The sequence below is a fragment of the Penicillium canescens genome (assembly GCF_028828765.1).
Source record: "Penicillium canescens strain IBT 15451 chromosome Unknown utg000004l_segment0_segment0, whole genome shotgun sequence".
Lineage (NCBI taxonomy): Eukaryota > Fungi > Ascomycota > Eurotiomycetes > Eurotiales > Aspergillaceae > Penicillium > Penicillium canescens.
The window spans coordinates 4,589,035-4,612,841 of NW_026703966.1; the positions used below are offsets into that span (position 1 = coordinate 4,589,035).

Sequence of the window (23,807 nt, forward strand, 5' to 3'; positions counted from 1 at the left end):
ATAAACACATGCTCAAGGCCGAGCGGGGACCTTACACTATGGCAATCAAGACAAGGATCTGCCCTAGGAGAAAACCTAGACACTGCCTAGATTATTTTTATCTCATCCAATGAGTTACCTTCCGACGTTGCGTTCTCACTGTGTGTAACTTTACGGGTATATCTCCATACCGCTCTAGGAAACTATTTTGAAACTTTAGAGCCTCCCGAAGAACGAAATTACGTCTATAGTGGGGCATCTACCTAAGAGCTAAGATGCTTTATGTGATAGTGCTATTCTGGTGTTGCGATGTCTATAAGATCGGGTTGAGATTGGGATTTTTTCCTTGGCTTTGTCCTACCTAGGCAATCCAATATTTCCGGTGTGCTTGGGCCTTTCGGACAATACTGTCACACATTCACAAATCTTGAAAAAGGAGCGAGAAAATATATGTGGTAGTCTTGATGGCTTGTTTGAGACGACATTCAACTTTGACATTTGGGTCCCTAGATAAACCTTATAATTGAGCTTAATATATAACTATATATAAACTGATATACATGTAAAATCCAAAGGCTTCTGCTAGCGATACTATCGTCCAATGTATCAGCAGCAGCCCAGATGGATCGACAATCCTAATCTTCTAATATATCCCTGGCAATCAGCAATGCTAAATGGACTGCAGCAGTGATCCTAGAGGTCCCGTGCCCTAGCCAATAATGGCCAATCTGTCGGGAAGGAGGACTTTTCATGCGTGATGGTATCTTTCATTTTGATACCGACAGGAATTATGACGCGCGGCCAGTTGACATCAAAGACGTTGTACGTCATGAAATCGCCGACAACAAATTCAAGCCCAGTCCAAAATAGAACTTTCAAGCTACAGCATTGACAGTTATCTCTTTGGACTTATTCTGCCTCAGGATAGTAGCAAAGAAACATCACAGGGACTAAAACATGCGGTCCTCGCCTGGTTATTTTGTACTCCGAGAGACCTGGGAGTACGAGGCACACTGGATCAAGGCACCACGGGAATCAGCCCAAAATAAAGATTCGTAATGGAGATGAGGAAGACCCTGGGAGGATTACAGCTGGTGGCAACCGCCATAGATGCTATAAAATACCATGCTTCCGTCTTTGGTCCACCCCTGACTTCTACTCCCCTCCAAACTCGCGGTAGTTTATCCTAAGCCGGCCCTTGCGAATTGAACTTTACTCCCTTGTTTTGCTCCCCTTTGTACTGGTTACCAGTCAAATCAATTGCTATGCGTGTTAACGTTGTGTCTTTGGTGGCCCTTGCTACTACGGCTGCAGGTATGGTCACTTCGTCTGGAAAAATCCATGACTCTAATAACCCTTCACAGGTCTCGTCGTTACCTCGCCACGAATTGGAGAGAAGATTGACCCAGACCGCCCCCTTACTATCAAATGGCAATCCGTCCAGTAAGATGTTCTTTTAATGCATAACCTTTGGACTCTTATAAGAACCGCGACTAATCGAGGATAAAATATGATCAGGACCGATCCTGATACCTTCACCATCGAGCTGGTCAATCAAAATGTCTATCCATCGACAACAGAGATCGTGGCGGAAAATGTCGACTCGTCGAAGGGCTCATACACGGTCAAATCCAAGTCCTTTACTGACGTGGACGTTGGGTAAGTCAACCAAATGCATTCTTAAGAACTATTCACTGATTGTATAAATAGAAAGGGATATCAGATCAACTTCCTTTCCAACAGCAACGGAATTCTGGCTCAGTCCCAGCAATTCGGAGTGACTGCACCGGGTGCTCTCTCTAGCTCTAGCTCTGGTAAGGAAACTAGCACTGCGAGTGAAACTTCGTCTGGGTCGACCTCCATGCTTTCTTCCACAGCGTCGACAAGTGAGATTACCTCGACTTCTGCTTCTTCCTCGACTGCTTCTTCTATTTCTTCGACTACTTACTCTCCCACCAGTGCGTCTACCCCTACCTCATCCCAAATATCTTCTACTTCTGTTTCTACCCCTACAACCTCTTCTATAATGAGCTCTACTCCAAGTGGGTTGACCTCTTCCTTATCCGTCTCAAAATTGTCCTCTACCTCTTCTTTTGATACTATTACCACAACATCTATTTTACCTCCTACAACTTCAATTCCAATTTCTACCTCATCCTCCTCTTTCATTACGGAAACCTCGTTATCGGTTTACCCCAAATTATCCGCCTATATTTCCCAATCACTTTCAAGTTTTTCCCTTACAACATTTTCCACAACACCGTCTCTTCTCACAACGCTTACCGCTTTCACGTCTTCGCCAGCCTCTTCTTCAACATCTACACCTACAACTTCTTCTACCAGCTCATCCGTGTCTACATCTACACCTACAAGAGCGTCCTCCACTTCTTCTACCAAGCTATCTTCCACCTCATCAATCTCTACATCTCATTCTTCCTCAACCTCTATTTCGAGCACAATCTCTTCTACTTCATCTCATTCCACCCCATCTTCCACATCAAATGCCCGTTCAAGCACTACCCGTGGTTAGTAATGCAGGCGGCTTTAGCTGTCAAAACAACACTTCACTTCCACCGATACATTGATAACCAGAGACTGACTATCTTCATAGAATCGAGCTCAACCACGACTTCGACTACTATGTCTAAGACACATACATCCACGTCGACTACTACCCACCACACCACCTCGACCAGAACTTCGACTGCGAGTGAGTCGGCTACAACTACCTCAAATGCCGCAGCTATCCTTATGCCTCCTGCCCAGGCTGGCGGTCTGTTTCTGGGTCTATTTGCTCTGGCGCTCTAATATCATCATCGGTCATTCATTATGCCGAGGAGCATTACTGGTTATGTCGGGTGAAACGAAATAGGTTGAAGACCGTTCGAATGTTTATGCGATTCTTGAGAGAAATAAGGAAGATTGGTGTATGCTTTTTCGAATGATTTGGCCTATGGGCCTACGACTCCCTATACTAATGAGAAATGCAATTAATGTTCTGCTGTGGATTGTACTGAGTATACCGAGTAGGTTGGCTTAAGGTTGGACCTCGGCTAATAGCTTTCTCCGCATGAAACCATCTCTTATAAAACTGCCCACCCCAACACAATACCTCAACTTCACCAACTACCATTACCAATTCGTAAATTCCCAATACCTATTCCACACCATCGACCATGCCAGCCCTCACCCTCCACCTCCTCACCCTAACCCCACCAACAACCCCCGAATCCTTCATCGCCCAACTATCCAAGTCCCCAGAAACAAAGATAATAGTCGCATCCCGACCTCGACAAACAGTAATCCACCCAACTATCCTAGACACAAACTCCCTCACAACCGAGAAATGGGATCTCCTCCTCCTCTTACAACCAACAAACCCAAGCATCGCCAACAAAAACCCAATCCCAGCATCCCTCCACGCAACCATAAAATCCGAATACAAAATAACAGCTGGAATCCCCTCGAAACTCCTCTCAACCTACTCGTCCAAAGACAAAACCCTCAAATCAAAACCCCAACCACCCTTAACAGGCTCCCTCTCCAAAGCCCTAGCCTCAGATTCAAAATCCACATCCCAGAACCTGGAACTATCACCCACACTCATACAATTCATGAATGAATTATGCGAAACGCATACCGGCCCTGTGACAATGTTAAATCTGCTCCATTTTAACCATCCCGATGGTAAGAAGAGTTATTTTAACTATGGGCAGGCATTTATTCCTGTTGCTGGCAAGCGTGGTGGTGATGCGAAGATTGTCGGGAATGTGGTTAGACCTGCTGAGGGCGCTGGGGATTCTAGAGGACCCAATGCGCGTCCTGGGGAGGAGTGGTGGAATGAGATTTCTATTGTGCATTATCCCTCTATTCGGCACTTTTGTGATATGCTTGCTGGTGAGGATTATCAGAGGATTAATGAGGAACATCGGTTGTCGGTGAGTTTTGTCTTTTCATTGTTTTCCGTCATCTGGTTTGATTTTATGCTGATTGTAATAGGCGCTGCGGGATACATTCTTGCTTTGCACGACCGAGTTTGATGTCGAGAGTCTGGCGAGCTCGAAGCTGTGAATAATTTACGGGCAAGCGTGGATATGTTGGTATCTAAGGTGCATGATGGGCCTTGGTGGTTTGGTAATTTGATTTGTACATAGAGAAACGAATTATGTCCAAGGTCATTGGCAATAGAGCAATTGGGTATCCGACGATAGAACGCTTGAAATCCGGGGGACGCCAACATCATGATTTGACGACGCTGTCGCTTGGTCGGTGCCAGGTGCGGATGTGGCCTAGAAACATCGTTAGTGAATCTGGTGGTTTGTTGGCGCTGTTCATATAATGGGATAATACCTTCAAGAGAGGAAGTCATGATACAATCTTTCTGGAAACCGAGCCAGCATATAGGGTCTTCACCAACAATTTTCGACTATGAACTGGTCAGTAATGTAGATAAAAAGCCTGTTAATTATCACACACCATGATCGGAGGCAAGAGAGCCGTTCGTGACCGTGGTTCAACGGGGTGACTGGCCGTCTGGTCGATTTCTCCATTGAGATGTTCAGTTCCATTAGAGTCAGAGCGTACACGGTTACCGGCGCTGTCTGCCCGATGCCGGTTGGAAGTCTGTGTGCCCGGCGCTACAATGCTGGTTCGCTTTCGAGTCGACGCTTGGTGGTGCTATTGTCATATGTTAGAAACGTGCATAAAGTGTGTGTGGGGTTAAAATCAAGCTTACGGCTCTGGGACGATGCAGCATGCCAACGCTGAAATCCCACAAAAGCAGACGACAGTCATCACCCACACTGCCGAAGCGGTATGTCTTCTGGTCGCAGCGCCATGGGTCGAATGCTACCGACGACACCCAGGAATTGTGGCCTTGACATCTAGCGACAATCTTGCGTTCTGGGAAAGACCAGATCGTCAAGAGATCATCCTGACCGCCTGTCACGATGTATTTGCCATCGGGCGACCAGCAGACACAGATCAGGCCGCCGTAGTAGCTGCGGAAGATGTCCAGGACCCTTTAAAGCGTCAGTCAGGACTTTCAATCTCGTTGAATTAACATTCGACTTACTCCTCCTTCAAGTAATCCATTAGACGGAGAGACCCATCCTCAAGGACAACGGCCAAATGCCTTTGATCTGGCGAGAAAGAAAAGCTCGAGATCTTCTGATTGGCCAACTTCCAGAATGACAGAGGGTTGGTCTTCTGGTTCTTGGAATTGACAGACTTTAAAATTTCCAACGGCAACTTTCCCTTTTCCTTGTCAGAGGCACTGCTCTGCTCGGGGGCGAACAGAGCATCTTCCTTCTCCTTGTCGTAAACGACCAGCACACCATTAGCGTGAGATGCAATGAAGAGGTTTTCGGATCCAGGAAGCCATTTGATATGAGTAACAGGTGAATTGTTGATCACACCATTCTTATTGATTCGAGCGTACTTTTGCGACATGGGCTCATACCAGATGATGTCGCCGGCTGAAGATCCCATCACAATATCCAAGTGAGACGATGTCTTGGTCAATTCGTTGATATCGTGGCAGAGCATATGAGACTTGGTGAAAAGGACCTTTGTGAGATGCTCCTCCTTGGTGGGCGAGCTGAGGTCCAGCCATTGGAATGCTCGGTTGATATTCGCAAAGGCAAAAACACCGTTTGGATCGCGGTCACTCAGTCGCTTGGCCGAGGTCTCGTGGGTGATCACTCTCGAAACAAACGAAGAGCTGCTCTTGATAATATTATTCTTGGGCTTCCTCCTCTTGAGTGCGTCTTTCGCCGGTACGGGCGGTGCTGCAAGTGCCGAGTTCCCGTCTCCGAACTGAGGGGCCGTGATGGTCGATTTCAAAAAGGTCGGGGGCTTCTTTCGGGGGTCGAGGCTGACGAGAGACAACTTCACGCCGCATGTAGGCGGCAAAGGCACTGTCGCCAGAGGGTTTGGGTTCACAATTGGGGCTTCGGAGGGGTGCGGAGGCGGGGTCGCGAGCAGGAGGTCATCTTGAAGGGTGTACGTTCCTAATGCGATATCACAGGTAAGCCATCTCTTCGTGTCTAGAAGAATCGCAATATCCGCGGGGGATATCTGCGACTAGTGTCTGCGCATACGTACCCTCACCAACTTGTAACGGACATCCCTTCTCCGGGTGGGTGATAGTGTTGTTCGTTTCAACCACAGGAACTGCCATACCGTTCGCCGCTCCCGCCGCATAAGCGACAGGGATGGTATAGCGAGGAGGAGGGGGTGGAAGGACACTAGTGGTGTCAGCAAGAGAAGAAATACGTGAGAGGTGCCGTGCGATCCTCTCAGATCACGCCAGTATGGGCCGATGTTGCGGCTTGCCGATTTCTCTTCTAGCGCTACTTGCGCTAGAAGAGAAATCAGGAGAGACGTAAGAAAGGGTCAAACTTACAACATGGTCACAAGCTTTTAATGCAGACCAAGATCTGTGTGACCTAACAACTGAACGTTGGATCTGATAAGGTATATTGTCGACCTTCGCTAAGCTGTCAATACTGCAGCTATTAGGCTATATCTTGCTACCACCTTGTCAATGGTACTTTGCTGCGCTCGTGTCGTGAATGAGTGGCTATGAGGCTCCAGGAAAAGGCACGGACGAGGAGCGTCAGCCGGGGCACAGAGCCACTGGTATATATAGATAATATGCAAGAGACAAGGTATATCAACAGATCGAGTGATTAGGGGTTCAAGAGTTCGAGAATTCGAGGGAGGATGGCGAAGAGGGGGGTGCAGGGATCAGCGAGGAGATGATGTCCGGGGTAGGAGCGGAGAAGAAACCGCGTGCCTGGGCCCCGGCTTAACTCCGGACCAACCGCCTCGACGCCTTACTATGTTGGGAATCCCGGTCAACTGGGGCTCTACGGTATAAAATCTATATGTATATGGTATTAAACCCCGAAGCTCTGTTTCCAATGTTGCTAATTGCTACCACTGACTCGTCGCCAAATCATTACCGCGGCGGCGCCTGCGCAAACCACCGCTCCAAGGGCGATACCCCATGACATCCATTTACCCTCGACATCCTCTTCGCTGCGGGGGAATGCGGTGCTAGGCTCCATCGCTGCTTCGGCGATGTGGACAAAAACCTCTTGAATAGAATTCCACGTCACACTCACATGGAGAGGCGGACTGGGCATGTTCAGCATGGCTGTGTACTCGTGGGGTTGGTGCTCGGCCCGCTGGGTAGTCCGGTCCAAGTCGGCCTTGAGAGCAATAAATACACTGGGCAACTCCTCCAGATGCGGGTACTTCGCCCACAAAGCCGGGATATATGCAAAGGAGTCCGGATCGGAGGAATCATAGGTGTAGGCAATGACATCACACTGATCCAGCAGCTTGGACCGGTTTTCCAAGAGAGCAGGCTCCAACTCGCCTAACTCGTCCAGGATCAAATAACACTGTTTTCCGCCAGGGAGTTCCACTGTGTTGACGGCGGTACGGGGTTGAATGGTTGGGTGGTAGGTTGTGCTGAACCCACGCGAAAGGAGTGCATCAAGTAGAGCGGACTTTCCCGACCCAGGGGCTCCCAAAACATGACATTGCACCACATTTCGACCGACACGGCCCGGGCGTCTACGCCTCTTGCGTGGCCTTGTTACTTTCAGCGCTGCTGTGATAGATGGATTGCTTCGGTCGGAGGGCTCAAAGCCGAGGTAGGCCAAGTACTCAAGTGTCGTTTTGGGAGACATGAAAGTCGTCATGCTCCACTGGGCCAGCCAGCCTTGCAGTGTTACATGTCCTGCCTCATTGCGAACTGTGGAAGAAGGGAATGAGCCGTCAGCCCAGGATGCGGGCAGACCAGGGGTAGGCGCAAACAAAGATGCAAGCTCGGCATCGTTTAAACCTCCATCATTGTCCTTGTCGGATAGGAGGAAAAGGTTGACGAAGAATCGGTATCCTTCGGGGGACAGTTCTGCGGAGGCAAATGGAGGGACCTCGAACCGAGGATGTAAGAAGCTCTCTTGGAGCGAGAGGTTGTCTGTGTACTGAAACGCTCGTAGAATAATCCAGACAGTTTCGTGTCGCCCTTTCTCCGCGTATAGTTTGTTCAAGTGAATAAAGCCCTGACAATCAATCCCAGACTCGGTGACCGATTCTGGGTAGCTTTTCTGGATGGTATCCTTGATATGAATGAGATCCTCCTCGCTCAGTGGTTTCCCAAAACATCTGGTCTGGAAGTCCTTGATCTCCTTGTCGGACAGGTATCCATCCCGATCCTTGTCGCACAAATAGAAAATCCGTTGTAGAGCGGCTACCGCTGCGGGCTTCAAAGCGGCCTCCTTGGAATCAAACAGCGGGGCGATTGGATGTGTTACAGCCTTTTGGCAGACGAAGAAAGCCTCATTGACATTGCGATGCTCCCGAGAACTAGTGCGAATACACGAGTCAATCTCCTTAAACTCTGCCATCAAAGGTAACATCTCTTCCTCAACCACTTGCGCCTCGCTGTGACTCGCCGCAAGATCGGACTTGTTGGCACACAACACGACCGGAACATTGACGCCCAACGAGCGAAAATATGGCAGCCAGAACAACGCCACGCGCTCATAGCTATAGTGATCCGAATACACCAGCAGGATCACGTTGGATTTCCGGATCTCGCGCGCGAGGTTGTTCCGTTCTTGGGGGACAGCCGAGGTATCGACGACGGTCGTTGTGGTGACATTTTCGGGGGTTCCGATGGTGGGAGGGATGGTTATCTGAGGAAGGACCGGTTGGATTTTATTTGTCACGAATACACCTTTGACAAGCGAGGTTATGAGACTGGACTTGCCAGTGCCCTCGTCGCCGCAGACGCAGATCCGAACTGGATACGCGGTCAGTCGCGTTTCGGGGAATCAGCAGAATGCCAGACGTACCTGTTGCCATTTTCGCAGCTAAGCGAGTGAAGGTATTATACTCCACACATGGCCTCTATATGAGCCTTGGACGTGACGTTAGGGAGATATGATAACACGGGAACGGGGAAGGTCTTGGCGGCCTGGGGCAGCAATGCACGTGCATGAATATATACATCGGGGCAGTTGCAATTTTATACTTTACTTAGAGGAACATTATACACTTCCATTCGTATTCTCTTCGATCTTCTGGTAGATTCTCGGCAATACTTGTTGAAATTGCCAAGGTAAGCACTCTTGCTCCGCCTCCTTAAGCGGGGGAACGATCCCGACCTCCAGATCCCCAATTTGCCCTTTAACTGTTACGGAAGCTCTCAACTGATTGATTTCTACCAGATAACCTTGGAATTGACTACTCGCTGATCAAGGGAGGAGTCCTGCGAGGTACAGATACTCTTGAGCCTCCGACGAACTACCGTCCCGCGTCAGCCGTCATTAGGCCCACACTGACCTGACTAACGGGAACCCGATCAACACCTGGGCTCTCCTCATTCCCCAACCTCACTCCTCTTTCAGTCGAGTTGACCGTTTTACCTCGACATATACCGCAAATATGCCTCTCGGGATCAACAATCCACTGCCCTCGTCTATGAACAGTACGTGTCGATCTCTCAACCCACTTCCCCCGCAGTCGTGTGCGGCATATCCGGCTGACAATGACCCCCATCTGAACAGGCGAGTGCAAGAAGGCCGCAAAGATCTTGACCTCATTCGTTGATCCCAGGCAAGCCTTCGGTCCCGACAAAGTCATTCCGCCAGAGATTCTGGCCGGTGCAAAGGTAAGAATCTCGCAATACTCGGGTGAGGTGGGCTAACGTCCTTTTTGCTAGGGTCTTGCGGTCCTCACGGTTCTGAAAGCCGGATTCCTCGGCTCAGGTCGATTTGGATCTGGTATTGTTGTCGCTCGTCTTGGCGATGGTTCTTGGTCGGCCCCGTCGGCTATCGCGACTGCAGGTGCCGGAATTGGAGGTCAGATTGGGTTCGAATTGACCGACTTTGTGTTCATCTTGAATGATGCCGCTGCCGTCCGCACATTCTCCCAGGTCGGTACGCTAACGCTGGGTGGCAATGTCTCCCTCGCCGCAGGACCGGTCGGTCGAAATGCCGAGGCTGCTGGAGCTGCCAGCACAAAGGGCGTCGCAGCTGTGTTCTCTTACTCGAAAACCAAGGGTCTCTTTGCCGGCGTCAGTCTGGAGGGCAGTATGCTCGTGGAGCGCAAGGATGCCAACGAGAAGCTGTATCGCAGTCGCGTCTCTGCGAACCAGCTTCTCACTGGTAGCGTTCGCCCACCGCCGGCCGCCGATGCCCTCATGCGCGTGCTGAACTCCCGTGCCTTCCAAGGAAACGCTAGAGCATATGGTGATTCTATGTACAATGACATGCCCATATATGACGAGAGCCACGATGATGTCGTCTGGGAGGGACGAAGGGGCGAGGCATATGGCCAGGGTAGCCGGCGGGGCCGATCCAACACCACTGGCGACGACTACGACTACCGTGACCAGCCGCGCCGTGCGAACACCTGGGCAGATGATGTTTACGATCGGCCTGCCGGGGGACTTGGCCGTTCCGCGACAGGCCGGGAACCTCCCAGCGACTCATACGACGGCTATGGGCGCAACCGGAGCAACACCGCGCCATTTGAGGAGGACTATGTTTATTCAGATCGCCGACCTACGCGTCCTACTGCCCCTAAGCCGGTCTTCGGGCAAAAGACGAGTGCGGCTCAGCTGCGACAGGACCAGGCTGTTGCTCTCTTTACATTCGATGCGGATCAAGAGGGTGACCTTGGTTTCAAGAAGGGCGAGATCATTACAATTCTGAAGCGGACGGAAAAGGCGGAAGACTGGTGGACTGGTCGCATCGGTGACCGCGTGGGGATCTTCCCCAGGTAAGCACACCTTGCATTTTCGGGGTTTTTCTATGCTTGACATTTGCTAATCTGAACCGCAGCAACTATGTTGATGCCTCGTAATTTTGTGACTATCCCATGCTGGTCCATGCAGCACAAACTATGAAATCTCGATGCACATTCATTTTAGGCTTCATGGACACAGATGCCTCAAATGCCCTCAATATATCCAGGTGGAAGTGGATCCGCCAACTTTTTTTATACGTCAAATCGTTGCCGTTACATCCTTCAGCGCGGAGTTTTCGTTCTTATTGTTAGTTCTCCGTCGGGGGACTAGGAGGTTACTGCCATTTGTTGCGGTCTTTTAGGTTTATGCAGAGTATTCTCCCCTCTGGTTGCAATCTACTCCTAGAGTTCGCTTTTTGCCTTACTTCTCTCTTTATTTTCGAATCTTTTCTAGGGTGTATCATTCAGCTTTCTCAGGTGGCTTGCCTGATATTTTGAGTTCAATCGTACAGTCCTAGCACGGGGCTCACATATATCCTTGTGCCTCGCAGCTCGTCTAGGTCGTCTGGGCTCTGGCCTGTGTGTACTCGGATCACATATTGTGTCAATACCTGCACAGCTGTGAGGGGCAGACCAGCCACTGTCTTCCTTCAACAGAAGAGGTGGAGTAACACGGGGTTTCATGTTCAAAACACGGGACCGTAGGGGAAGAATTTGCCTAGTACAAAGCCTTTGGGGTCGGCCAGGAGGTATCCTTGGATGCAACGGATTTCCTATGGCGGATTTGCCTTTTTGTTGTAGTACCTTAAGAGTGTATAGTGTATGGTGTTTGGGCCTCAATGAACGCGTATGTACATTGGTACGAGGGAGGCCTCAGCTTCGAGTTGCATGAATGCGGTACCACTAGAGAAATATATCAGCTCTGAAAGACAGGCCTTCCTCAAGTCCGAGTTCGAATCCGAACTGAAAGATGTACTACTAGGGCCAAAGACCAGAACGTGTAGATCGGACTGATCGTCCATGGACCATTTCCCGTTTTAAGTGGAGACAAGTACATGTAAGAAAGCCAATTTCATGAACTGAACTGAACAGAACCGATACTGTTTACTTTTAACACCTTTTTCCAGTGAGGTCAAAAGATAGCTATTCTGTAGATGTCAGGTGCTGCGCCCGCAAGTCAGCAACTCTTCTCCGCCCGCAACCCCATAACCCTCATTCTTCTTTCCTTTCTCTCCCACAAATGACTCGGACTCGACATCCGAATGTCTAGTCTCTGGGTTCTTCTCTCTTTCCCCGCTTCGATGACCATTCGTCTTTACCCCGTTCATTGACTTCCTCACCCTTTGGACTTCAGGGTCTTTCGGGTTGTCTTCGGTCCCTATACAACTGGTTCCCATGCAGGTGCGTTCTCTTCTTTCTTTCGTCCTCCCAGTGTTTGTCCGTGTGCCTGGGGGTGTGGTTGGGAGGGTACCGTCAACTTTTTGAGCCCCTCAGGCACCACGTTTTTGGGCATTGAGATGTCCCCCATTGAAAGAGATCACGTTTGGCAAATAGCGCGTCGCAAATTCTAACCCTCTTTGTCTTCTGGTTAGGCCTCCACGAGTGCCCATGAGGCTGGCGGAGGACACGCGACGCGGCGAGGTCATGCCCCCCATCTCTCGATTAGCGACCCAAGTCACCATGTGACAGAAGCGATCGGGCATATGTATGATGATGACTACGACCCCAACGATCCAAGACGCCTCAGCTATATATCCTCCCCGCTGGGCGAGTCAATAACAACCATCCCGCGGGCCGCCGCAGGATCCGAGTCCAACCCCTCCCCGTCCTCCCCCCTGCATAATTCTTTCTCGGAAGGGCAAACGAAACCGCCAAATGGACATACACGGCCGTCGCTCGTTGCAAACCGAGCTTATGACCGGGAGACCGATTCTGTAGTCCCCGAGGGGACTCGGTCTCCCTCAGAAACCGCTACCTCTTCTTTTCCTCTGAACGACATCGACTATGAATCCGACCCCGCTGCCGTGGCTCAGGAGCTGAACAACCTCGCTGCTATTCGGCGCATGTCCATGGATGTGGCGGCCGCTGGTGACCCTGACCTTCCGGGCTTCGCACTGCCTCCCTCCCCCTCAGCCGATGAAGATGACGCCTCGAGATTGTTTTGGGTGCCTGCGCGACTACATCCCGAACTCGCCCCGAAGGAATTCAAGTCTTTTCTCGATAGCAAGGCTGATCACATTAAGCGCAGGTCTGGCGATTACTCTGGTGGCACTGAGCGTCAAGGGTCGGGGGCTGGACTTCACCGCAAGCGTTCTATGCTATCAAGGCAAATCGACAATTCTTCAGGATACACGGATGGCGCTGATCGGCTGGAGCATCAGCGCTCACAATCGAATAAGCGGGATGGCATGTTGAGTCCGAACTTGCAGCAGCTTGAAACCTTGGTGGACGATTCGAAACCAGCAGACAAAGAATCGACACTCTTGCGTGGCATGCAGGATTTGAGCATCGAAGATAGGCCGATCTTACCACCGGCACCTCTAGGCAATAGTTTGCGCCGGTCGACGAGGACACAATATAAAAAGGCGGGGAGTTTGAAAAAGGGCGAGAAGTTACCATATTCCAAGCGAGTCGGACGAGGGGCTTCTGAATCTGCAGGGAGTGATGCCGAAATACTTTCGATTCCCGGCAAGACTCGCATGTCGCCTGATCCTATGCCCAACACGAACCGAACAACTCGGTCCCAGTCTACTTCGTCCCATGGCACAGCATACACTTCAGGCGCAGGTTCCGGCTCAACATTCGACCCCATTGTCGATCAGCCTGAAGCAGAGAGGGGAGACTCGTACGTGGGTGGACATTCAGATTTTGCCTCTGATCGACCTGACGGATCACGGCAATGGCATTCTCGTATCAGCTCGAATGGACGATCTACCTTGGTTACACCTCCGGGCGATCAACAGATCCCTGCGATTGTTGAAACTCCGCCTGCCCCGGAGACCAACCGCATTCCCAGTCCTCCTTCACAACGTTCAGCGGATCGGACTGCAACATCAACGCCGCCACCAAAAACGTCCCTGCATGACGCGGCACCAAGCAAACGTTCCAAAAACTCCCGCCAATCCCCTGAAAGCACTTCTTCACTCAATGATTTCGCCAATAATCCTCAGATGATACCCGGCAACAGTACTCGCACTGATAGTCTCTCATTCATCCCCACAATACCCGAAGAACGCAAACATGACGAACGCAAATCTGAAGGGAAAAAGTCAAAGGACAAGAAGGATTCCGATGGAAGTCGCAAGTCAAGTTGGCACTGGTTGCTGGGCAGCGAAGAGAAGGACAAAGACAAGAAGAAGCACAAGGACAGCGAGTCGAAAAGCACTAAATCAAAAGTCGACAAAGCCCATGATAATACACGCCTGGATGTACTCCAATCGTCCATCGACAACACTCCGCGTGCCCGTGAAAGTCTCGTATTAGACCGCCTGGATCCGAAGCTGGAAGAAGAACGGCGTAAGGACGGTGTCAGAAGGGCATCGGGCGATTCAAAGAAAGAAAAGGATGGCATTTTCTCTTCTATATTTGGTGGCGGACGAAAGAAGCATGGTGGAGAAGGCCATCATCGCAAACATTCATCTCGAAACCTGTCCCCGGATCCTCCGATGCGGGTTCTGCGTCCCGACCTCGACTACCCTTGGACTCGGTTCTCCATCCTGGAAGAGCGAGCAATCTACCGCATGGCACATATCAAACTTGCAAACCCCCGGCGAGCGCTCTACTCTCAAGTACTGCTGAGCAACTTCATGTACTCATACCTGGCCAAAGTGCAACAGATGCACCCACAGACGGGGCATTCTTCATCTGGATCCCAGAGGTCATCCAAATCTAGGGACCAGCCAGATGAATACACGCAATATCAGCGATACCAAGAGGTGAGTGCCTGTACCCGTCCCAATGAAGATCTATCTCACTAACATCTATCCTAGTCCCAGGAGCAGCAACACTACGCAGAAAGTGCTTACGACGATTCTTCCATGTACGACTATGACGACGATCCGCACGATCGCTACGGCGCCCATTCGAGAGGCAGTAAGCAAAGCTACGAAAATGGCAGCGCTTACGGCCCGGGGTACCAGTACGGACACTCGTCCTTTGGCGACGACGTCCAACTCGATGATGACGATGACGATGATATGTGGTGAAACACCCGGCTTGGGCGTCTTCACTCGTTTCTCTTTTCTGATATTCGTTTTCGCGCCGCACTTGCACTTGCACTTCCGGTTTCCAAGTCTTTAGCAGCGCACGGAAATACCCATGTTTTTTGTCGGTTCGGCCTGTTCCTAGAACATGTACACTCTTGCCCCTTTTTTCGCCCGTCTTTTCCATACATTACCCTTTATCCGTTCAGTCGTGGCTCCTTCGATTTTGTGTACCTCTACCAACCCTTCCGGCGGTTTCCGTATTATTATGCTCACTTTGGCGTATCATAGCAATGGGGAAGACAGGGCAGGGTCAGGACGAGGTAGGATCAGGGGATTTCGCATTCTGTTGTCTTCATGATTGGCCCGGCCTTGTGCTTTGCCATATATGCTCTGAGTTCGTGCTCTTATTTTCTCTCTTCGCATAGCGTCTGGGGTTCTCTTTCTGTTTTCGTTTTGGTACCATGGTGCCACCTGGTGGTCCACATAGTTTGGAGCCCGTCTGTATCTCTTTTCTTTTTCTTATTTAGCGCTTTCACCTCATACGAATGAATCACGGATTTGTTGCTGTATTGTCTTACTACATTCTTTATAGGGGCTTTAATTCTGATTATTGTACATCTAGGTATCCAGGCTGTTCATGCGATCTTTGATATGTCTTCCCAACAACTTTTTAGCGTGGCTAGCGTATGCCACTAAGTGAAGCTTAATATCTGAAACTCACCGCAGGATTGGTCTATTCGTGGCACATTTGTATCATCCAGGGTGAAGAGAAGTACTGGTTGAGAATGTAGGAATATATCCAAGTCATACTGTACTGCCCCGAAACAAAAGCACATCTACGTATATCTAGCTGGTATCTCAAATATCCACAAAGTCATCTCAATCATGTATGTCGTATGCACGTCGACCCTTCAATTCAAAACAAGAGCCTTCCTCCTAGGAGGCACCCCAAGCCAAATATGTTCAGACACGATATCCAAATCACAAGGCAAATCAGTGACACGATTACGCTTAAAATCATCGTGATAATCAAGCAAAGCCAACTCAACACTCAATCTCAACTGCGGATCCGGAGTCGCAGCCCAAGCCGCATACAAGCACAATATAACATACCCCGCCCCAACAGGTCTATAAACATTCGACTGCGCCGCATGTTCAAGCGTCTCCTCGACAAAAGAAGTCGATTCCTCCGCAAAAGTAGAATCATCCAAGTTCAACGCCTGCATTATACAATTGAAAAACATCGTTATCGTAAGACCCAGTCCGTACGTGCGCAGGTAATGCGCTTTCAATACCTGGGCCATGAATGTCGGAGAAGACGTTTCCGGGGTTGAGGCTTCGAAGGATGTTTTCCGGGTTTTTAGCTCGGCTAGGATTTCTTTGCATTGTTCGTATATTGGTTGGATTTCACTTTTCAGTTTGGTTAGGTCTTGTCCAGTGCGTATTGCGTGTTTGCCGCGCTTTATTAGGGTTGGGGCTTTTGTTAGGCAGAGTATCATTCGTCCTTCTGGGAGGTTTGCGTCGTAGTCGTTTTGGACAAGGGATTCCCATTCTGTGGGGCTTAGGTCTATTTTCTCGTTGTATAGGCCTTCGAAGAGCTTGGTATTATTAGCATTGGTTTTGTGGGAAGACGAGAAAGTTGGTTTACTTACCACACCGCCTCGTAGAGAGAGGAATAGTTTGCGTTCGAATTCGTCGCGGGGTCCGAAGTTCTTTCTCGCGCGCAAGATGTTGGCTGCACCTCCTGCGTGGCCTGATAATAATTGTCCTTGGTTTCCAATGAATGCTTGGCAGACTAGGAGAATCATCACGGCGCAGAGGGTATTCGACGCAATTGCTTGAATTGGATCGTCTAAATATACACTCAAAGTTCTGAGAGCATACGAGTACTTTGATAAAGCACTGACTGAAATGGACCGGCGAGTGCAGAAGTCTGCATGGATAGTGGTCACGGCATCGACTGCGCGGTCGAGTGCTTCATTGTTGCCAAGTCGCCGGGGTACTTCTTCTAAAAATAGACCGAAAGACCACCACAGGTTGTATCGGAGGTCTGTTGAGCGTTTGATGGCGCCGATGAATGAATTTGTTAATGATGTAAGATGATGGTTGGGGAATGTAGGAGGAATTTCAAAAGAAGGCGTTTCTTTCTTGGTTGATCTTGACTTGTTATCGAGTGTGATGGTCATTTGTTTTCCGTTATTCTTTTGTGCTGGGGGTGAAAAACGATGCTCTTGCTTGAACTTGTATCGTTGCTGACCGGACCCTATGCAGGTCACTTTCAGACGCAGACATCTCCCACAGCTAGGTTGTTTCTCGTCGCACTTATCATATCATTAGCAACATATTAACTACCACATGTCTATCGCACGCACCTTTTTCTTCTGCTTGCGGCATGCATCACAGGCACGACCTGTTGGTACACCTGGCATGGTGGGGCACTGGGGTTGACCCAAGGAGCGGAGCGTTGATCTCAAAACGGAAACGATATAGAATGGGCCTGGATATTAAAATCTCCGAAGACAAAGTGTCTAACTGTTGACTGGGCTGACATTACAGGGCGAAGTTGGGCTGACCATGTCATCATCAGTCTAACCGCTTCGGGTCGAATGTGCCGCTACAAGGCTTAGTTTGGCGATGCTGATTGGTTGGGGGCCAACTATGCACATCTCTCTATCTCGAGGGATCTTAAGGAGTCTTGGCTGCCCCAGTTGTTCAGGCATTGGGGCTCATCAAACTCAAAATAATCAACCGCTCTACGCCACACACTTCGGAGGGCATATACCCCGATATGGACTCATGTACCGCTTCGTAGTTTGTACAAATCGGCAGGGCTGAAAGTGCATGTTGGATGGATCAAACATTTAAAGGCGCCAATGCCCGCTAGATAATCAACTATTCATCCTCCAGCTTGTTCCAATTCATCATGGTCGCCAGCACAGATCCGAAGGCCGAAAGCCTCTACATATACACCCCCAGCCATATCTTGCCCGCTGTATTTGCAGCCCTAGTTGCCGCATCTTTCTTACTGCACGTTTATCAGAACTAGTGGGTTGCATAAAAACATTAGCTTTCGATGCCCAATTTCTAATATTCTCCAGCCGCTACCGATTCTGGCGGGTCACATTCTTCCTCTGTTGGGGTGGTGCAGTCTTCACAGCTGGATGGATTCTGCGCTGCATTTCTAGTTACCACCCTGACAACCTGAATATTTATATCGCATCAAGCATATTCATCTATGCCGGTCCACCAATCTACTCCGCCGCAGCATACAACATCGTGGGACGACTCATGAACTACCTCCCAATGCACGCCCTCCTAAACCCCAACCGAGTCCTGATATTTTTTGTCTACCTGGGTGCTGCCGTAGAAGCAATGACCGCTGCTGGAGCAGCCAAAAACTTAACAGCAGATGGAAACATAGAGGAGTACAAGACTGGCGGAGCTCTCATCGCCGCCGGTCTGGTCCTCCAAGCTGCCGTCGAATGCTGCGTAATCAGCGTCGTTGCAACAGTTCACGCCCGTTGCTCACGAGCCAGCATGCTCTCACCCAACGTCCGCATCCTCTGTATTACACTCTATGGCACCTCAACCCTCGTTCTACTACGGTGTATCTTCCGCGCAGTCGAAGCATTCGAGATGTTCAAAAAAATCGGGTGCCGAGAGAATTGCGGTTCAATCCTCAGTCATGAATGGTATCTCTATGCCTTTGAGCTGGGTCCCATGCTTATCTTTACTTGGTGGATGAATGTGTTTCACCCTGGTCGCAACTTGCCTCGTCAGAAGAACCGCTATTTGAGTCCTGATGGCCGCACTGAGCGGATGGGGCCTGGTTGGATTGATCGCCGTTCTACTTGGGAGACTTTCGCTGATCCGCTTGATTTGGGCGGTATGATTAAGGGCAAGCCTTCTCATGAGGAGTATTGGTTGCGCGAGGATGAGTGGCCTGTGTGTAAGGATGGTAGCTTTGCTGTTGGTACGGCTACCAATACGAGGATTGCACTTGAAGACCAAAGGAGCTTGCTCCTCTCAGTCCGAATGTTTAGATGGTTTCTTTTGCATGGGTCATTGTTGCGGAGTGTGGCATTGTTCTTTTGTTGGATATATATTTTGGGCTTTGTCCATGTCTTTTTTTTTTGAGTGATCTTTTATGTAATTTGCGCGAATGTCTTTCTCTTTGCAAAATAGACTTATTTCGTTTCTTATAGCAATTAGTTTGTTTTTAATTTTTACTAAGGGGTAGGAATAGAGGCGCCTTGCATGCAGTTTATATTCATTGTCTGCCTGTAGTACAGTAACACAGCAAATATTTCAACACCGTTGCACAGACCGTTTTTTAGACCGTTTTTAGACCTCTCTATCGCAAACCGAAGAGCAAGTCTATATCATCTTACTTTCTAAACGTTTTTGCTTCAGTGAGTGCTTTTTATAGAAGACAAGATTCAACCTAATCCGTAACAGTTAAGTGTTTTATCAGGAAACCAGTCTAGGTGTGTTGAAAGAGCGAATTTTTAACCGGCAGAATCTGAGTAATCAAAGTGGTGTCAAAACTATTGCTGCGTCACTGTATTTAGTGACAGTTTACCTAAACAACATTGGGCTGTGGTAGTGCGCCTAAGACCCTATTAGAAAACGGTATGCTCAAAAGCAGCATTGAAATATTTATCTATTAAAATTTGAAGAAATTTTTTATACTCTCATAACAGTTTGTCTCTTTTGTATGAAACGGCCACTACCATCCCCACCTAGGCAACCCACATCCGCCCGGTCCGACTCCCGCCTCGATATATCCTTTTTCACTCAAACACGGCATATTGGCTATAAAATGGCCTCGGTGGGGGGTGAAAGGCCATCAAAAAGGGCCAGACAGGCCTGCGCACCTTGCCGGTAAGCTTGATTCTGCGCTCTACACCCACTGCGCTGACACTTCCCAAGCCGGAAAAAGTCCCGCTGCCCTGGAGAAAAGCCCGTCTGCTCGTATTGTGAAAGGCTGGGCCAGAAATGCACATATGCCGTTGATGAATTTCGAAGTGAAGAGCCTGAGCATTCTAAGAAAATGGTAAGTCGATGGAAAAAGTCATTGGATCCCAAACTAAGCAGTCCGCAATGCAGGAAGAGCGCATCTCTGGCATTGAAAGTACATTGGACAGATTGATGGACTATATTACGTAGGTTCATCTGAGAATCGATCTACTTACTGGACTAAATGAAGCTGCAGGCGGCCTGCTCAAGATCAGACCCCTTCCTCTGTAGCTGCGAGTCACCAAGACCGAGTCCCAGAGCTACTGCCCCAAGACAGTCCTTCTATGTCAGTCCGTCCTGTGCCTCTAGAGAGCCTCATTTGCTTACTGATGTTGCAGGGCACGCTCGCCGGAGTTATCGGCAGCAGATCTATATCTGACATACTGCAATTCACAGCCCCTTCTGCTGTTTCCTTATCGATCTTCTGTTGCCTCACTTGGACCAAGAGACCCCGAACTTATCTGCGCCATTGAAGCCCTTGGAATTCGATTTTATGATGGTGGAATCACTAATTCTCAAACTCAGTTTGAAATCAAACGAATGACGGGGCGGGCCTCCCAGATAGTCATGATGCGATTGGCATCTGGTAGTGTAGAACTATCAACCCTTCAGACTATGTGTCTTTTGAGCATGCTTGAATTTACAGGTAGGACAACTCCTTGTTTCTTCATTCTCGGACTCTGACATCGGGTCTTGCATCTCAGCTGGCCATATCATCCGTGCCAGATTTTATACTAAGATGGCCGCATACTTTATGCAAAACCTCAAAGTCAACGGCCTAGACTCACTGAGTAACCTGGAAACTGAACGTGATGAGCGCAAGCTGTGCTACATCAGCCTTATCATGCTTCGGAATCTGCAGGGCTCTTTCCAACCTCTTCATCTTAGAGAGTGCCCAGATCCACTGGGCGAGGGTGGTGAGTTGTCTTCCCCATTGGGATCCATGATATCCAACGACAACGCAAGGCGGACCAGCAGCTCCAAACCAGATATCGGAATTCTCGGTACCAACATCTATACAAGCGAGCTATGGGCATTGGCCAGCAACTGTGCGGCCAGCCCTGTTGGCGTTGATGCCCACCCCCCGTGGTCACCGCACTCTGACTACGCCATGATTCATTTCCAACATTGCGAACACGAGAGCCTCATGCCACTCAGATTCAGACTCCATGCAAGTCCCTTCCAAGATCATCCCTCAGCCGAGCTTCAGGCTCATCGTGACTATTGGGGTCCGTGGCTGTTCTTCCAGATAGTTTGGCATGCAGTCCCTTGTCTGATCAACCATCCATTTCTTCTCTCTATGCGTCTCCGGAATTTTCGAAGGACAATGCCTCAGTCATTCCTTCGCAACTCGTTCGAGCAGTTGACATTTCATTGTGGTTGGGTTCTTCATTTTGTTGAGCTCATCAGCGCTAAAGGATTTGAGGTTTCTGATTCGACAATAGGTCATTGTGTGGTTATCGTCGCTACGATCTATCTCCAGCATAGCTTTGTCGAGGATCAAACTTTTAACCGAAAGGCGCAAACAGGGTTTGAAAAATGTCTCAGGTTCCTGTGGAATATGGGTCGCCGCTGGCCACACATTGACCGACAGGTGAGCTGTTGTTATTGTTTTTTTTTGCGTACTAAAACTAACATCTTTCAGGCCCATCAACTACAGCAGCTCAGGGACAGTGTGTCTCCCGGACGGCCCATGACAGGCAATGGTGCGCCTGGGGAATCGAAACAGCGCCAGATGTGGTCCGTCAACTTACAATTGCTATGGAAAATCTTGGTTTATGCCCATGCGAGCAAATCCTCAGATTCCGGCAGCGACATATTTGGCCCAGAACTTTCCAAGGACAGCGTTGGAAGCTCAGGCGACCATACTGTCGGTGATATCACTGAGCGCGATTTCACTTTGATTGGATCAGCGGGAATATCAGGCCACAAGACAGTAGCAGCTGAATGTGTTACTTATCCACCCGAACAGACCGAGGATCCGGTGCAAGCACCGAGTCAGATCGCACCCACGATGGACCTCTCAGGGCTTCCCGGGGATCCAAATGTAGATTTCATGAGCGGAGACGGGCTCTACCTTCAGCTCCAAGATTATGGCAGAGCATTTGAGGATTGGCTAAGTGTCAATCCAACATGAGGGCGAGATGGGATCTATAAGTCCCGGGGAACACGGCCCGGACCCGCCCTTTCCGGACGCCAAGTCCCGGCATTGAGCCGGAGATGACTCTATACCGTCACATTTTATAGCCACCGGAATCCCCGGTTCAATTTACAACAAATTTGACGACAACTGCTCAGTAGACCGACTTGTCACCTATCATGTCTACAGCTAAGAATGACTCAATCCTGATCGTGGGCGCCGGCGTCTTCGGTCTTTCAACCGCCCTGGAACTCAATAAGCGCGGATACACCGATATCACCGTGGTCGACCGATTTGTACCACCCTCAGCAGATGGAAGCAGCGTCGACATCTCACGTATTATTCGGGCCGACTATGCCGACCCAATCTACTACAAAATGGCCCGTGAGGCATACAAAGGCTGGACCACTGAGTACAAAGATCAATACTTCGAGTCAGGATTCGCTCTGTTCTCCGAAACACCCAAGAACAAATATATGGAAGGTTCAAAGTCAGTCATTCGTGCCGCTGGTGGCCACTTGGACGAACTCCCCGATGCGTCTGATATTCGCAAGCTCTACCCCAGTGTTCAGGCAGACGTTGCTGGCATGAGCGGTTATCACAACCCCAAGGGTGGCTGGGCAGATGCCGCAGGCAGCATCCAGAAACTTGCATCTAAGTGTACAGTTGCCGGTATTTCAATCATCGCTGGCCCCAGGGGTACAGTTACCTCTTTGCGCAAGGCCGGCTCACGGGTAGTGGGTGTTAACCTTGTCAGAGGACAGGTTCTGCTTGCTTCCCAGGTCATCCTCAGTACTGGCGCATGGACGAATCGTCTGCTAAACATCGGCCACGCCGCTTCGTCCTCTGGTCAGCCAGTTGGTTTCATCCAGCTGACTGAAGAAGAGGCTCTCGAGTACAAGAATATCCCGGTCATGATCAATATGAGCTCCGGCGTGTTCTCTTTCCCGCCTACACCTGATACTAATGTCCTTAAGCTTGCGCGTCACGGGTACGGCTATGCTACTGAGATGAAGGTTGATGTCGATGGGGAAAAGAAATCGCTCTCGTCGCCTAAGTTTGAAAGCAGCAATGCTGCCACTGGGTACCTACCCGATGACGCGGATGAGTCCCTGCGCCAGGGTCTGCGTCAATTCTTCCCCAAGCTTGGTGATCGCCCGTGGATAAACCGCCGACTTTGCTGGTATACCGATACTCCCAAGGGTGACTTTATCATCGACCACCACCCCACCATGCAGGGTCTGTTTTTGGCCACGGGTGGTGCAGGACAGTAAGATCTCTATATCTCCACGTTGTGTATTTCATACTTATACTAACTCTTGAGCAGCGGTTTCAAGTTCCTCCCTATCTTGGGACAATATATTGCTGACTGCTTTGAGGGAAAGGCTCCTGAGAACTTGCGGCAAAAGTGGAGATTGAACCTGCCCAAGAATGACGCTAAAGGCCCTATGGCGGGGGATGGCAGCCGAGGAGGTCCTCCTCTGAGAAGGCTGAGCCCATTCGAACAGGCCAAGCTGTAAATAAACTACAACATAATGCTATCTTAGAATGATCATCAAGGCTCAGATTCGGAAATTGTAATAGGCTGTCAACGATTCGAACCCGCACTTTTGACAGGTGTTTGTTAAACTTAGGGAGAACCTGGACGCTAAGCCTTATATGTACAAAGCTGGAAGTAAGGAGCAGATGCAAAT

At 49.6% G+C, this 23,807-nt stretch overlaps 10 protein-coding genes across 10 annotated transcripts; 7 read left to right on the plus strand and 3 right to left on the minus strand.

Moving 5' to 3' along the window:
- Nucleotides 1-1,244: 1,244 nt before the first annotated feature.
- N7446_007103 (GPI anchored serine-threonine rich family protein) lies at nucleotides 1,245-2,787 on the plus strand (the record flags this gene model as incomplete). Its single annotated transcript, XM_058515849.1, has 5 exons — nucleotides 1,245-1,293; nucleotides 1,344-1,422; nucleotides 1,498-1,638; nucleotides 1,690-1,978; nucleotides 2,212-2,787. 5 exons carry the CDS (start codon nucleotides 1,245-1,247, stop codon nucleotides 2,785-2,787), a joined length of 1,134 nt encoding a protein of 377 aa, XP_058373027.1.
- A 368-nt stretch (nucleotides 2,788-3,155) lies between these two features.
- N7446_007104 (uncharacterized protein) lies at nucleotides 3,156-4,050 on the plus strand (the record flags this gene model as incomplete). Its single annotated transcript, XM_058515850.1, has 2 exons — nucleotides 3,156-3,917; nucleotides 3,979-4,050. 2 exons carry the CDS (start codon nucleotides 3,156-3,158, stop codon nucleotides 4,048-4,050), a joined length of 834 nt encoding a protein of 277 aa, XP_058373028.1.
- A 168-nt stretch (nucleotides 4,051-4,218) lies between these two features.
- Nucleotides 4,219-6,390, minus strand: N7446_007105 (WD40 repeat domain-containing protein; the record flags this gene model as incomplete). Its single annotated transcript, XM_058515851.1, has 7 exons — nucleotides 4,219-4,268; nucleotides 4,330-4,405; nucleotides 4,456-4,656; nucleotides 4,715-5,000; nucleotides 5,054-5,990; nucleotides 6,085-6,227; nucleotides 6,386-6,390. 7 exons carry the CDS (start codon nucleotides 6,388-6,390, stop codon nucleotides 4,219-4,221), a joined length of 1,698 nt encoding a protein of 565 aa, XP_058373029.1.
- A 521-nt stretch (nucleotides 6,391-6,911) lies between these two features.
- Nucleotides 6,912-8,862, minus strand: gem1 (ERMES complex Ca(2+)-binding regulatory GTPase GEM1; the record flags this gene model as incomplete). Its single annotated transcript, XM_058515852.1, has 2 exons — nucleotides 6,912-8,800; nucleotides 8,853-8,862. The coding sequence occupies 2 exons, from the start codon at nucleotides 8,860-8,862 to the stop codon at nucleotides 6,912-6,914; spliced, it is 1,899 nt and encodes a 632-aa protein (XP_058373030.1).
- Nucleotides 8,863-9,444: 582 nt separating this feature from the next.
- On the plus strand, nucleotides 9,445-10,866 carry N7446_007107 (SYLF and SH3 domain-containing protein; the record flags this gene model as incomplete). The annotated part of the gene is made up of 4 exons (XM_058515853.1): nucleotides 9,445-9,487; nucleotides 9,567-9,670; nucleotides 9,722-10,782; nucleotides 10,845-10,866. The coding sequence occupies 4 exons, from the start codon at nucleotides 9,445-9,447 to the stop codon at nucleotides 10,864-10,866; spliced, it is 1,230 nt and encodes a 409-aa protein (XP_058373031.1).
- A 1,278-nt stretch (nucleotides 10,867-12,144) lies between these two features.
- N7446_007108 (putative telomere silencing protein Zds1) lies at nucleotides 12,145-14,954 on the plus strand (the record flags this gene model as incomplete). The annotated part of the gene is made up of 3 exons (XM_058515854.1): nucleotides 12,145-12,150; nucleotides 12,342-14,684; nucleotides 14,739-14,954. 3 exons carry the CDS (start codon nucleotides 12,145-12,147, stop codon nucleotides 14,952-14,954), a joined length of 2,565 nt encoding a protein of 854 aa, XP_058373032.1.
- Nucleotides 14,955-15,865: 911 nt separating this feature from the next.
- Nucleotides 15,866-17,418, minus strand: N7446_007109 (Zn(II)2Cys6 transcription factor domain-containing protein; the record flags this gene model as incomplete). Its single annotated transcript, XM_058515855.1, has 3 exons — nucleotides 17,327-17,418; nucleotides 16,607-17,275; nucleotides 15,866-16,552 (listed from the first exon to the last, which is right to left on the minus strand). The coding sequence occupies exons 1-3, from the start codon at nucleotides 17,381-17,383 to the stop codon at nucleotides 15,866-15,868; spliced, it is 1,413 nt and encodes a 470-aa protein (XP_058373033.1). The 5' UTR covers nucleotides 17,384-17,418.
- Nucleotides 17,419-17,877: 459 nt separating this feature from the next.
- N7446_007110 (RTA1 domain-containing protein) lies at nucleotides 17,878-19,166 on the plus strand (the record flags this gene model as incomplete). Its single annotated transcript, XM_058515856.1, has 3 exons — nucleotides 17,878-17,999; nucleotides 18,053-18,991; nucleotides 19,160-19,166. The coding sequence occupies 3 exons, from the start codon at nucleotides 17,878-17,880 to the stop codon at nucleotides 19,164-19,166; spliced, it is 1,068 nt and encodes a 355-aa protein (XP_058373034.1).
- A 1,546-nt stretch (nucleotides 19,167-20,712) lies between these two features.
- N7446_007111 (fungal specific transcription factor domain-containing protein) lies at nucleotides 20,713-22,110 on the plus strand (the record flags this gene model as incomplete). Its single annotated transcript, XM_058515857.1, has 2 exons — nucleotides 20,713-21,567; nucleotides 21,619-22,110. The coding sequence occupies 2 exons, from the start codon at nucleotides 20,713-20,715 to the stop codon at nucleotides 22,108-22,110; spliced, it is 1,347 nt and encodes a 448-aa protein (XP_058373035.1).
- A 182-nt stretch (nucleotides 22,111-22,292) lies between these two features.
- N7446_007112 (NAD(P)/FAD-dependent oxidoreductase) lies at nucleotides 22,293-23,633 on the plus strand (the record flags this gene model as incomplete). The annotated part of the gene is made up of 2 exons (XM_058515858.1): nucleotides 22,293-23,383; nucleotides 23,441-23,633. The coding sequence occupies 2 exons, from the start codon at nucleotides 22,293-22,295 to the stop codon at nucleotides 23,631-23,633; spliced, it is 1,284 nt and encodes a 427-aa protein (XP_058373036.1).
- Between the last annotated feature and the right edge of the window lie 174 nt (nucleotides 23,634-23,807).